Source organism: Amphiprion ocellaris, chromosome 21 (genome assembly GCF_022539595.1).
Source record: "Amphiprion ocellaris isolate individual 3 ecotype Okinawa chromosome 21, ASM2253959v1, whole genome shotgun sequence".
Classification (NCBI taxonomy): Eukaryota; Metazoa; Chordata; class Actinopteri; family Pomacentridae; genus Amphiprion; species Amphiprion ocellaris.
In genome coordinates this window covers 27,598,399-27,611,505 of record NC_072786.1, presented here as the reverse complement: position 1 = coordinate 27,611,505, position 13,107 = coordinate 27,598,399, and the positions used below count along the sequence as shown (strand labels likewise).

General features: G+C 37.4%; 1 protein-coding gene across 2 annotated transcripts in view; it reads left to right on the top strand.

Annotated features, from left to right (window-relative positions):
• The window catches only part of prkcq (protein kinase C, theta), a 34,247-nt gene extending 24,830 nt beyond the window's left edge, over positions 1–9,417 (top strand). For both annotated transcript variants that reach the window (XM_023278452.3, XM_023278451.3), the window contains exons 8-18: positions 902–1,031; positions 2,722–2,831; positions 3,385–3,514; positions 3,610–3,776; positions 4,232–4,405; positions 4,505–4,596; positions 4,968–5,030; positions 5,148–5,286; positions 5,456–5,644; positions 6,484–6,612; positions 8,425–9,417. In XM_023278452.3, the coding sequence (XP_023134220.1) occupies positions 902–1,031; positions 2,722–2,831; positions 3,385–3,514; positions 3,610–3,776; positions 4,232–4,405; positions 4,505–4,596; positions 4,968–5,030; positions 5,148–5,286; positions 5,456–5,644; positions 6,484–6,612; positions 8,425–8,583 (1,482 nt within the window). In that variant the 3' untranslated portion in view covers positions 8,584–9,417. The remainder of the gene's footprint in view (positions 1–901; positions 1,032–2,721; positions 2,832–3,384; positions 3,515–3,609; positions 3,777–4,231; positions 4,406–4,504; positions 4,597–4,967; positions 5,031–5,147; positions 5,287–5,455; positions 5,645–6,483; positions 6,613–8,424) is intronic.
• The last annotated feature ends 3,690 nt before the right edge of the window (positions 9,418–13,107 follow it).

Sequence of the window (13,107 nt, the reverse complement as noted above, 5' to 3'; positions counted from 1 at the left end):
TACTGATTTTGACAGTTCACGAATATGGATGCAAATTTTAAACAATTTCCTAAACCAGTACTTGGCCATGTTAATAATTAATAATCAATTAACAGTTTAAATAAATAACACACAGTGGATATGCCATATGCAAATAGAAAAGGTTTGACACCTAATGTTTGCTGCATAATCTGCTCTGTTAAATCACGAATCTGATAACAGATAATGTAAACATAAGGTCATTTTATAGAATCATACTTGAAATGGCAAAAAAACTATGATTTTATTTAAACTTGCTATTCGTCGACTGGCCTGACTAAATCAAAAGTATTAAATGCAGCAAATGAGCGGCAGCCTTCACCAGTAGATAACTTGTAAAGTTCTTAATTTTTTCAAAGCAGTTTGATATCAAATTAATTCTCCACAAACACAGTTGCAACAACTTTAAAAATTCAGGAATTCTGTCACTATTTACTGACACTTCTAACATGTATTTAAACTCACAGAAGCATGTAATCAGAGATCTGCTGTTTCTAAACATTAGCAGGTATAGCTGTTCCCTGCTAACAGACACTCACAGCTGGTGTTAGCATATTAAAATCATTAAAGGCATTAGCCTCAGGTGGCTAACTAAACCAGACAGACCTTTTTAGAACTTGAAGCTGCTGAATTCATCGGCATGCCTGCCACAGTTAACAGGTAGGTAGCACTTAAAGCTTACTAGCGGTCAGCAAACACACCTGTAACTCCATCTCATTAAACAGTAAGAGGCTCCACCTGGTAATGCAATGAGGTACTACAGCAAATCTAACACAGTCTCAATTTATCCAATTAAAACAGCAATTAGTCATTAATTCAGGACTGTTTGTTTCTCTTCACTGGTTTGTGAGGCTTCTGTGATAATGTGCACAATGTGTTGCAGATCCACAAGGAGCGCTTCAAGATCGACATGCCTCACAGGTTTAAAGTCTACAACTACAAAAGTCCCACCTTCTGTGAACACTGTGGGACTCTGCTGTGGGGTCTTGCCAAGCAGGGGCTCAAATGTGAGGGTGAGAGGCAGAAGTTTTCTGATTTCTGTGATTTTATGCATAATAATACATACACGATGTATTAAATACAGCCACAAATGTCTAACATTATAGTAAATATTCTGAATAATATATCTCTGTCCTATAAAATACATGAAATAGTAACTTCTGTGACAACCTTAGTTAAGATAAGGAAAAAAATATTTAACAGGGTAAAAGGAAGCTCAATAGAGATATCTCACTTCTAAAAGATGAAATGTTCTAGATTAGAATATACAGATATCAGAGGATTTTTAAATGTTTTACGTAACATAAGAGGATCATTTTCCCAGCTTGTATCATTCCTTTCCTCTATATGAAAAATCAGAATGAACAGATGAGGTAATACATGGTTTTGGCCACATAGCAATTAGAATTTAGCCCACAACACAACATGATATACTTCCAGCAGCTGACACAAGGGCAGATATTTGATCATTTCCTGTCTGAATTATACACTGAAACACATGCAGCTGCCACAGCAGGTGCTAAGTATAGTGTTCCCTGTGAAATCCATCACATTCCCAGTACAAGTCAACACACTGCTGCACTCCGTGTGACTGAGGTATTAGGGTTGGGTATACTGCCTGTAGCATGTGCAACAACGAAGAGCATGCCACAAGCGAATCAAACTGTCAAATGGAATTTATAGCACAGGAAAAGCTACTTCCTTTGTAAAGAAGAGCAGCACTGCACTGGCAAGATGAGAGGATAATCCTCTTTATGCACACATAGAGTTTAGACATCATTCTCACAAAAAAAAAAAAAAGAATGCAGCGAAACAAATACAAAAAATCTTCACATTATCTCTAGATTAACTGAATGGACCACAGTGCACTCTGTTAGCCTTATTAGCCTAAATGAGATATAAACATAAAAAGCTAGTATTTGCAGCATATTAGATCATTTTAACCTGTTTGTTTTACACTAAATTTATACCAAAAGACTTGAACCAGACCATCATGCACCTGCCCATATTAATATGATTTCTGTAAATAGAACTACATCACCTGGTGAGCCCAGCAGAAGAACTGCTGAAAAGCATAATACAGTCAATCTAGACCAGTGCTTTTAGATGATCTGCAATTTTAGTTGTGATTTACGAACAGCTGTTTGCAAAGTTTACACTCGACGTTTTGACTTCCTTAACATGACGTCCATTAGTTTGGACACAACTCTGAGCAAACGTTGAATAAATTAGACCTAAAAGTCTCCATTAGGTTGGGAGAGTCAGAAGTGTTTAATAATCATCTGTTCCTGCTGCCTTTCCTCTTACTAAAACAGCACTAGTGACTGTCGAACCAATGACAGATCAGATGAAAGCATACCAACCAGTTTATACGCTACAGCTCTGCTTCTCTACAAACTATTGATTTATATATATAAACATACAAAATGTCTGAAAATATGAGGAGATCAATGAGAAATATGCCCATTAGGATCCTGCCTGTGGTACAAAATGAAACATACAGTATCAGCAAAATTTGTCACATCGGTTGTCACATTATGTTCCCCTATTCTGATGTTCAAAGACAATTTATCATTAATTTGATTCATCGTCTCATATCATTCAGCATTGTAGTTTAGTAAATACATTAAATATTGCTATTACTGCATCAGTTTTAACGTTATTTGATATTTGAACTGTGCTAACGTTGTGTTTCTTGTGCAGAATGCAGTATGAATGTCCACCATAAATGCCAGAAGAAAGTAGCCAACCTCTGTGGGGTCAACCAGAAACTGATGGCTGAAGCTCTGGCTGTCATTGAGAGCAAACAGCAGGTCAGGCAAAGAAAATATAGACTTTCATGTACTTGAGCTGTGTAGATTTTAAGAAGCGCTTTAATTTTTCATTTTTTGATACCGTGGAGGTTTCCTTTATCAACTCTTATGTCTCTAAATTCACCCTGTGGCTGATAAGACACCTACAAAATGAATTAATGAGTACTTGGGACATAGCTTCAGCTTAGTAAAGCTCTAAATATCTTTATCTTCTGTGAATCTATGCATATGCCTTTTAATATAGCCTATGGGTCCATCTAAGTCCTGTCAGTTCACTGAAGCATCGCTATCGTTAAGACTATCTCTACTTACAGTAACTGTACTCTGTTTAATCTATAAATGTAATTATTTCATGCAAATTTCACCTTAACATAGTATGAAAACTCATGTGGGTTTAGTGCCACAAAATGTTTATTAGCAGATTTTAGTGATTTTCCTACCGAATTGAAAAGGCTAAAAATTCTAGACGTTATTCTAATATTTTACAAATGGAAAACATTATCAAAGCTTTTGAATGCATTAGTTTGCTGCTGTTCCTACCTTTCACCTTTAGGAAAGAAGCACCAAAGAGACGGACATCATTGGTCGAGAAGGTCCAGTGACTGTCAGCCAGCCGGGAATGGTCCGAGCTCCATCGGGTTTAGTAATGGGTTTACCTGCCGTTGCTATACCTGCAAATAAAGGTGCACAACTTCTTAGACCTTCCTTTTTATGAAACGTGTAATTTCTTCTTTTTAATATACCTTTATAATGTTTCCTGACCTGCCTCCTGTTGCAGATGTGCAGGGGGTTTCGTGGGAGGGACCAACAGATGTCAGTAGGACGGTTACCAAGGCGTCGACAGAAGAACCTCTGTATGCCGTTCCAAGGAAGGACCACCAGCCCAAATTTATCATTGATGACTTCGTTCTGCACAAAATGCTCGGGAAAGGCAGCTTTGGCAAGGTAGGTCTGAAGAAGAGAAGCAACACTAGAGCTGAGCAAATAGAAAATCCTGGACATTATGCAACACAAGGAACAATGAGGGTGAAGATTTGTCATTGTGGAAATAGATCTACTAGCTAAAAAATGGATGCAACAGGAGGTTTTTTTTGTAGGAAGCACCAATGAAAAAACTTAACAGCAGATTTTTTCCACATTCTTAATGGAATTTCTTGTGGCCATTTTGTTCCGTTAGTTTGCGTTCAAAGTATGGTATTTTAGTCATTCTCATCAACATAAGGCCTTTACACACACCACACTGTGTGGCTTGTGGTCACACTTGTTTGTGCAGTCAGTTTCCACAGAAAACCCACTTCTTGCATGGGGGGGGGGGGGGGGGGGGGGGGGGGGGGGGGGGGGACAAAGAACACATGGTATTCGACCACAAAGGTTTTTAGCTGTTTTTCCTTTGTTTCCAGGTGTTTTTAGCTGAGCTGAAAAAGACCGGCAAGTTCTTTGCTGTGAAGGCCCTGAAGAAAGACGTGGTGCTGATGGATGATGACGTGGAGTGCACCATGGTGGAGAGGAGGGTTTTGTCTTTAGCCTGGGAGAATCCTTTCCTCACCCATCTTTACTGCACCTTCCAGACCAAGGTGATAATCATGTACACCTGGACGTTAAGTCTGCAGAAATTCACTACTATTTCTCCTCAGCCAACTACAGCACTGACTTTTCTGTGTTTTTACATCCAGGAAAACCTGTTCTTTGTAATGGAGTATCTGAACGGAGGTGATCTCATGTTTCACATCCAAAACTGCCACAAGTTTGACTTACACAGAGCCACGTACGTATCAAATCAAAAGACTAAACGTGTAATAAGACACACAGCTGTGGGTTTATACTGTTTGGGTGGGATGCTTTTGTGTTTCCATCATTCCTTTTACCTGCCACCGTGTGATTCATGACATACAAGATTGCTGGCAAGTAAATAATTTTGTTGATTTGATGCAAAATTTATTGCATTTTTTGTTGTCTTTATTTACCTAAACTCTTTACCTTTACTGCAACTTTAATTTCTTAAACTGTCTGTTACAGCTTCACTTTATCTTCATCATTAATATTTCCATCTTTTTAGAAATACAACTTAAATAAATGCAAACAAAAATAACACACCAAATTTATGTTTTCCTCTCTTCTATTTGTGTCTTCTTGCAGTTTCTATGCAGCTGAGATCATCTGTGGGCTCCAGTTCCTGCACTCTAGAGGAATTATTTATAGGTAGGTGTCAGTAATAGCAAAAAAAAAAAAAAAAAAAGAAACTGAGCTGGAATTTACGATGTGCAATTTATAGGTTACACTGACAATGTTTCTTTCTCGCTTCTTTGCACTTGGTAGAGATCTGAAGCTGGATAATGTACTTTTAGACTCAGATGGTCACATAAAGATAGCAGACTTTGGCATGTGTAAGGAGAACATGCAGGATGATTCGCGGACCTCCACCTTCTGTGGGACCCCTGACTACATCGCCCCTGAGGTAACCACACACTTTAAATTGTAACATGCCATCTTTTGCCACTATGTTAGCAGGTTTCATGCCAATTAATGAAATATATGTTCAGATATCCTAAAAAACAGTTTTACCTAGCCTGACCTGTCTTCTGGCTAAGTTCTCCAGTATATATGTGTGTGTAATTGTGTCTCAGATCCTGCTGGGTCAGAAGTACAACAGCTCAGTGGACTGGTGGTCGTTCGGGGTGCTGCTATATGAGATGCTGATTGGTCAGTCTCCGTTTCACGGTCGTGATGAAGAGGAGCTGTTTCAGTCCATACGAACAGACAACCCTGCTTATCCTCAATGGCTCAGCAAAGCTGCCAAGGACATACTAGTCAAGGTCAGACACTGTGTGCAGAGGTGTTTCAAAGGTTGTGAGCCCATTATGAGCACTAAATAAACTAAAGAGCAAGGTCACACATACAGATGTTATCGAGAGATAATTGGATGCAAGATTAAGTCCACACATGATAAGCGTAATTGTTTTCCATTGTATTTTAGATTTTAAAAAACACAAGATAAATCTATCTAAGATTTATGCACCATTATATATCATAGATATCACTAATTAGCAGAGATTAGGATGAAAAATAAGCACTAGAGATCTAAAAAAAAAAAAAAGAAAGAAATCCTTGGCTAAAAACGACTGCATGACTTTTGGGTATGCTGATTAGGACTGAATGATATGCAAACAAAATATCACAGTGCATCACATTGCTATTATTTTCACAGATTTGAATCACAATTTTATCAGGAGAGGTCTTTTTGTCATTTCTTTTACACTGAGAAAAATCCATTGAGAAAAATGTTAAATTGATGATGAGGTTTTTGCTGGAGTGTATAATTAGTAGGCAAGGCCACAATGGTTCATTTATAATAGTACACTGTGACACATTCTGCCTTTATCATAAGATTGCAACTCCTGTGATTTGGATATTGTACTTGGTAATATTGTGATTTCTATGATGCTTCAGCATTCTTCTTAAAAACTGAAAATCTCAAGAGCCACAAATACAGAAACTCCATGACACCATAATGCTAGATGACTCATGATTCCCTCTGTGAAATGTTAATATCTGTACATTTCTGACAGAGTTTTAAACTACTATTGCCTATATTTCACCGCTATGCCAGCACTCAGGACACAGTAATTAAACTCTGTGTGTGTTTGCTCTTCAGCTGTTTGTGAGGGAACCTGAGGAGCGACTGGGAGTGAAAGGAAACATCAGACAGCACAGTTTCTTCAGCAGCACCGACTGGAACGCTCTGGAACAACGACAGGTTGCGCCGCCCTTCAGACCAACTTTAGTAAGTATAGCTGGGTCTGTGTACATGCAACTCTATAAAACAAGTCCAGCTAGATGTGCTCATACCTTATCCTGATTATTTACAGGGAGTATGCTACCTGCACATGCTTAAACATTAATCAAAATACTGAAGAAAAAAAAGAGCGACAATAGGAAACATCATTTAATGAAACTTAAATACTGTTTACTGAAAATAATAATTAAAATGATGAGCAGCATTGAAATACTGTGACAATGTGATCTTGTTGCATGTAGGTATACAAGAGATTAGCCAATTTAACGATGAAAAGCTTCTACATTCGCTAGTCAGGACCAGAATTACTACTCGGTTGTTGAACGTAAGATGTTCTGCAGTCATCTGCCACTACCAGCTAACATTCTGACTTTGTAAACCAGCAGGGTGGAGAGTGGGTCCGTCTATATGGCGTAAAATCAGTGTGTTTGATCCAGAAAATAAAAACAGAGTTGTATGTTAGCTGTGTCAAAATAAGCTGCCATAAAACCACTTGACCGGAACAATGCGTAACCACATATAGAAGACATATGAACTTTAACCTGCAGGTAAAAGCAGCTGCTAGTGCTAGCACTGCTAAAGTTAGCCACACTTTGTAAACCATAATTTACCTGCAAATACTGCAAACCCACTCAGTCTGAAGAGAAAACACAGCTCATCGTGTGCACATCAGCTTTGTCAAAGGCTTCTTAAATTTCAATTTCAGTTTAATCCACATGGAAATTAGCATAGAGTTAATGGGATGCTTTCTGAGTGTTGTTTTTCCCTTTACTGTTAGATGAGTTAACCTCTCTAAATTAAAATTTCCATTTAATCAACAGTGAAATTAGGCTTGACAACATCTGTAATTACATCTTCTTCATATGACTCAGCTAGTCAAAGTCCAAAATTATTTCTTTGGCCAATTTTTAAAAAAATGCATAACAAATTACACAACATCTGGAAGAAATATCAAATGTAAATAACTGCTTCAGTAATATATACTGTATAAGAGGCAGTAGACACAAGTTCTGTCATTGGTTGACATTTAATATGAGACTAAGGTTGTTAAAGAGATTGCTAAAATGAACCCTGAAGCTGATGTTTTTAAGATCCACAAGGTAAAATGCTACTGAAATATGAAGCAGAACTGGGAGTATGTAGAACAAGAATGGAGGCACAAATCAATCTGCAAATAAATGCTTTCTCAGTGACTTTCTAATCCACATGAGCAAACATCGACAAACAAATGCATGAATGCGAATTAGTGACAAACCACTCAGTTCATTTTTAGTTTCCAAGGATCATTGTAAACAGGTGGATAAACAAGAGGATAAATCTGTTTGCTTTTTTCTTTTAGAGACAATACACATCCAGCTCTTTTAATACGGACCCAGTATTGGATTTAAAATGTCGCTCCACATCCCTCTGTCCAGTCATCGCATCAAACCCGACCGATATTAGATTTAAGGTTGTGATTGGACCAGTATAGGTCAGGCTGAGTGGAAATCTGCTTGAACGGGAGGGAGGCCAAACTCATTCTGCCAGAGAAAATGAAACATGAGCACTCAGATACCATTTTATTTTCCAGCGTCTACTCTAAATTCTAGTGCTGCATAAACCTTTTACTCTTTCAGCTTTTAGTGACACCAAGCTGAAGTTTATATTTAATGGTAAACATGTACAAACAGCAAAGTAGACTAATTATTTGTGCCACACAATAAAATAACCATCTCAGCTTTTGGCTCCATTTTACGAAGCTGCTCAGTTGTGCATTGTGCGTATCGTTGTGTGTGTTAAAACATTTGTTCTTTCTTGCAGACGTCACCCAGCGACTGCAGTAACTTCGACAAAGAGTTCATCAACGAGAAACCGAGACTATCGTGTGCCGACCGCACACTCATCAACAGCGTGGACCAGACGATGTTCAGAAACTTCTCCTTCGTTAACCCGGGAATGGCTCGCGTCGCAGCACGCTGACCGTCTGATAAAAACCTACAAACAAGCTACTCGGTCACAACCACCACTTGAACTGTCACCCAAACAAAACGCACAGACTTTAGACTGAATGTCACAAAACTCAACTGTACTCATAAACACGACAACGATAACCACTAAGAGGTGACCAAGGTGAAAGACACGACTGTGACTGGATCATCAGCTTTCACACAAAACACACATTAAATATCTTTAAAAAGCAGCCACACAACAAATATGAAATAATGCACATCATATGAGAATGTACCTGTAGTCAACTGTGATTCGTCTGCAATTAAGTCAACTAGAAGCAAAAGTTCTTCCCATAGTGTAATTATAATAGCGTGTACAGTAATTGGTCTGTCATAACACAACCCACATGTTGTACACCAAATATTCAAACAGAAAAACATTACTGGGGTGTGCTTATCACTTGGAAATGTGCTTCTAATTAATTTATGGTGCCTCATAATACTCTACGAAGTTCCTGCCTTCAAGTAAAGCAAACTGCGAAATTTGGACACACCAAATTTGTCCTATTTCTTTCTTTGTTCCTGTGTTCTATTCCATAGCATACCATGACGTTTTTTGAGTACTAATGTTAAAGAAAAACACCTGTTCTGTGTAAATAACTGTAATCTAGTTCTATTGATATATATATAGTGCTGTCAGTTGGCTGTAGATCTGTTAATGTACCAGGGTTATTGTTTACATGTGTGTTCCTATCGTATCTCAGGAGTTTTATTGATGATGTACTTAGATCCCTGCATGCTGTAGTTTCTATTGTTCTCCTCATTGTGAATCCTGTACAATAAAGTGTGCGTGTTTTTTTTAAAATGTCGTCAGTGTTTCTTCTAGTCAGGAAGAGGGCTGATGTGTCAAGATTACCGTTACTCACCATATATACTGAGAAATCAAAACCAGAGGTGTTGACAGAAATAGCCATATCATTTTTTCCTCTTAACTTTACCATATGTTTTCCAAGGACAGACACTTACTGACAAATGCTTTTACTAGTTAAGAAACGTGACAATGGTAAATTATAAACGTAGCATCAATATAAATATATCACAATAGAATCTGTAGAATATATTTTCTAATTTCTTCACTCCTTCATGACATTAAACTGAATATTTTTGGGCTGTGGACAAAAAAAATGTAAAGACCTCTTCTGAAATACCAAAAGTGTCTAGTTTAAGCTTCTTGCAAAAAAATAAATAAATACTGTCTGTGAGTTCTTTGTATTCTGTGAAAAAAACTGACTATCTTTGGGGTTTGAACCGTTTGTCATAAAAAACAAGACTTGTGGGCTCTGAGACAATACTACTGACATTTTTCAGAGTTTTCTGATATTTTATACACCAAGCAATAAACCAAATATCAAGAAAGACATTCCATTCAGTTAGAAAACTGTTATTAGTTACACCTGTGCTTTTCTTGCAAAGACAACTTTGCTGTGGAAAAGGCCTAGACAGACGACTGAACCACCTCTTGTTCTTCCAACTTTATTTGGAGCTTATAAGTACTTGTAAATACTGTCTTTTTGTACTTTAATGAAGTCACATTATAGCCCTTCTGTGGCTCCCTAATGCATTATGTCTACATCTGCTCTACATTACAACCACAGTTGTTCTTTTAACTGGTTTAAAAGGACAAATTTAACTCCTGACGCCGTTTCCAGTTACCAAAAAATGTGACTTTCAACCCATACATTGTCAATGAAAGGTTGCTAACGCCTCAAAATGACTTGATTTAATTCATGATGACAGTTGTATTTTAAAGATTATAGGTCCTAGGATAATTACAAGAGATTAGGCGCATATTTCATATATACAGTACAGTAGTTATGGTCTAGTTTGCACATAAAAACAAGGATATTGTCATATCATAGCAAACACTTTTTATAGGATTGCCTATACTCATAACTGGTTAGGCTTTAATCTGCATACATTATTTGGTCTAAATTAATGGGATAATGCTTCCCAGAGAAACATACCTCTACTATTTTCACGGACATAAATTTATGCGTATTTGCATGTAATCATTGTTACCTCCAAATAAAAGCAGCTAAGGTGATGTATAAACTGCGCGCTCCCGCCAGCCGAGTCTTTCTGACAGGACACCGAAACTGGCTGCTACACCACAGCTTCAAACCAAACAGTTAAAGCTAACATCTTTATAGCTTCTCATAGACCACCTCTGAATCTATACCATAGCAATGCATCTTATTTACCACATTGTAACCCTGATCCAGCCTTCAATGTGTGGCTGTCTTGAAGCGTTTCCAAATATTTTTAGAGTTTAGTCGCTGTTAGTTAATGCTACTGTTAGCTAGCAGTTAGCTAATTAGCCCAACAAAAAATAAAGACACGGATCAACTGAGGACACTTACCGCCGTTTGGAGGTCGGGTTCACATTCTTAAGACTCTTCTGGACTGCTAGAAACAAATATATTCCACTTGCTTTAAAGCCAAGACTTTTTTTTTTTTTTTTACTTTTTATACGAAGTTAAACCGTTTATTTCACTGTCAGGAAGCGGCTGCTCTGGTGTTCACTGCTAAACATTCCCCCTTCACAGCAAAGGAGAAAAATATTTTAAAAAACACAACTTTTTAAGCATTTGAAATAAATTCTACATGTGTAGAAAATTAAAATAAAGGCATACAGCTGTTTTAGATTCACTTACATGACAAATTAATAGTGCATTAAAAAGCTTAATTGGGGGGTTTTGGGTGTTCAAACAATCAATCAAAATGTATTTATAGAGCACTTTACAACACTCAAGGTGACCAAAGTGCTTTCCAGTTAAAATCAAACAGTAAAATTAAAATAAAAACAAATTAACAGAAAGCAACAATAGAAGACGTCAAGAAAATAAAATAAGCTAAAATTTCACCACATTACTGAGTATTAAACGCCAGTCTGAAAAATACGTTTTGAGCCGGGCTTTGAAAAGACCAAAGTCGGTGATGGTGCGCATGTCAGGGGGCAGTTAGTTCCAAAGTCTGGGTCCAGCGACTAGAAAAAGCTCCATCACTCCAGTGTTTGTACCTGGCCCTAGGGACTTCCAGAAACAGCTGTTTAGAGGACCTTAACGCACTGTTAGGGTTTCGGACAGAAATAAGTTCAGCCAAATAAATAGGTGCAAGGCCGTTGAGGGCTTTAAAAACAAAAAGTAAAATTTTAAAATCTATCCTGAAAGAAACTGGAAGCCAGTGGGGGAAAAGAGGACTGGGGTGATGTGCTGACGTCTTGAAGTGTTCGTCAGGAAATAGATCAACTGGAGGCTGTTCAGGACAAACTGGGAAACACCAACATAAAGAGCGTTGCAGGGGTTTGTCACCTGTCATACCTGTTACACCTGTCCTCTTCCATAAAAGACATAAATTTAGCATCTCGGAAGGTAGGTATAAAAAGATTTTTATTGATTAGACTCAACAGCTTAATTGGGATTTATAAGTAGGAGTGCCACTGTCCAGTGAGGTCAGGGCTATTATAGAAATAGGGACTATTTTATCAATCAGAAGTAGTTAGTGTCTTGTGTTCACTGGAATCAGATCTTAAACTATACATGAATTTTTTTTTAGACATTTTTTCTTTCACATACAGTCTGTGATGGAGAGACTGCAGCTGAACTTTGGGAATGTCATTTTAAAAAAATGAAATTCCATTCATTTCTGTTGAATTGGTGCCATTTCAGAGTCTGACGTCTCAACTTAAATCTCTCTAAATAGACATGTTCCAATAGGATTCTCATTTTTGCTGTATTTCAGGTGCATTTTGTACTTTTTGGCTGGCATTTGGATGATGCAGCATTCTAAATGCATTAAATTGATCTCACTGGAGCTCTGTGAATTCCCCAAAAAATCCCAAATATCCAGCCTTGTACCAGATGCACTGCAGTGGCAGACTATTTGTCATTTTAAAATAATTTTGCTTAATAATTGCTTTTGTTTGCTAGTTAAGTAAATACTTTTAAAAAACAGACTTTATACAGACCCAGTGAAAGTATCTGCAGTAGTTTATAGGCTGTGTATGCTAACCTGTGTTTTTACTATTTGGCTGTTAGTTTTCTTATTCACTGTGTTTAGATAACTACTGCAATAATACTACTATATATATATTATTGCCTTATTTTTTTCAGTGCTAAACTGATTCTAAAAGCAGATTATTGGTCAGTGAATGTTGTGATACTGAAGAAAATCAAGCTGAGGTCCAATTTACCTCCTGCAAAGCCTGAATGTTTGTCACTGGAGCAAGTAAGTGCTAAAACAGCAATAAAAGCTGTCAAAGTTTGGCTTGCATTAATTCAGCAAAAAACTTATGTTTAGGGTTGATCTTTGCTGTTTCACTGTTTATACTGGCAGTGAACATTAAATTCAACATCTTTAAAGCACTATGAAGTTTTCCTTTAAGTAATAGCAGCTACTAGCAGGATTTAATGAAATCATTTTTCTGCTTTTGCTTCATACGGTGTCATAGTTTGAGCTATGAGATACGAGAACCAATAAGTCCCAGTTAGCAGCA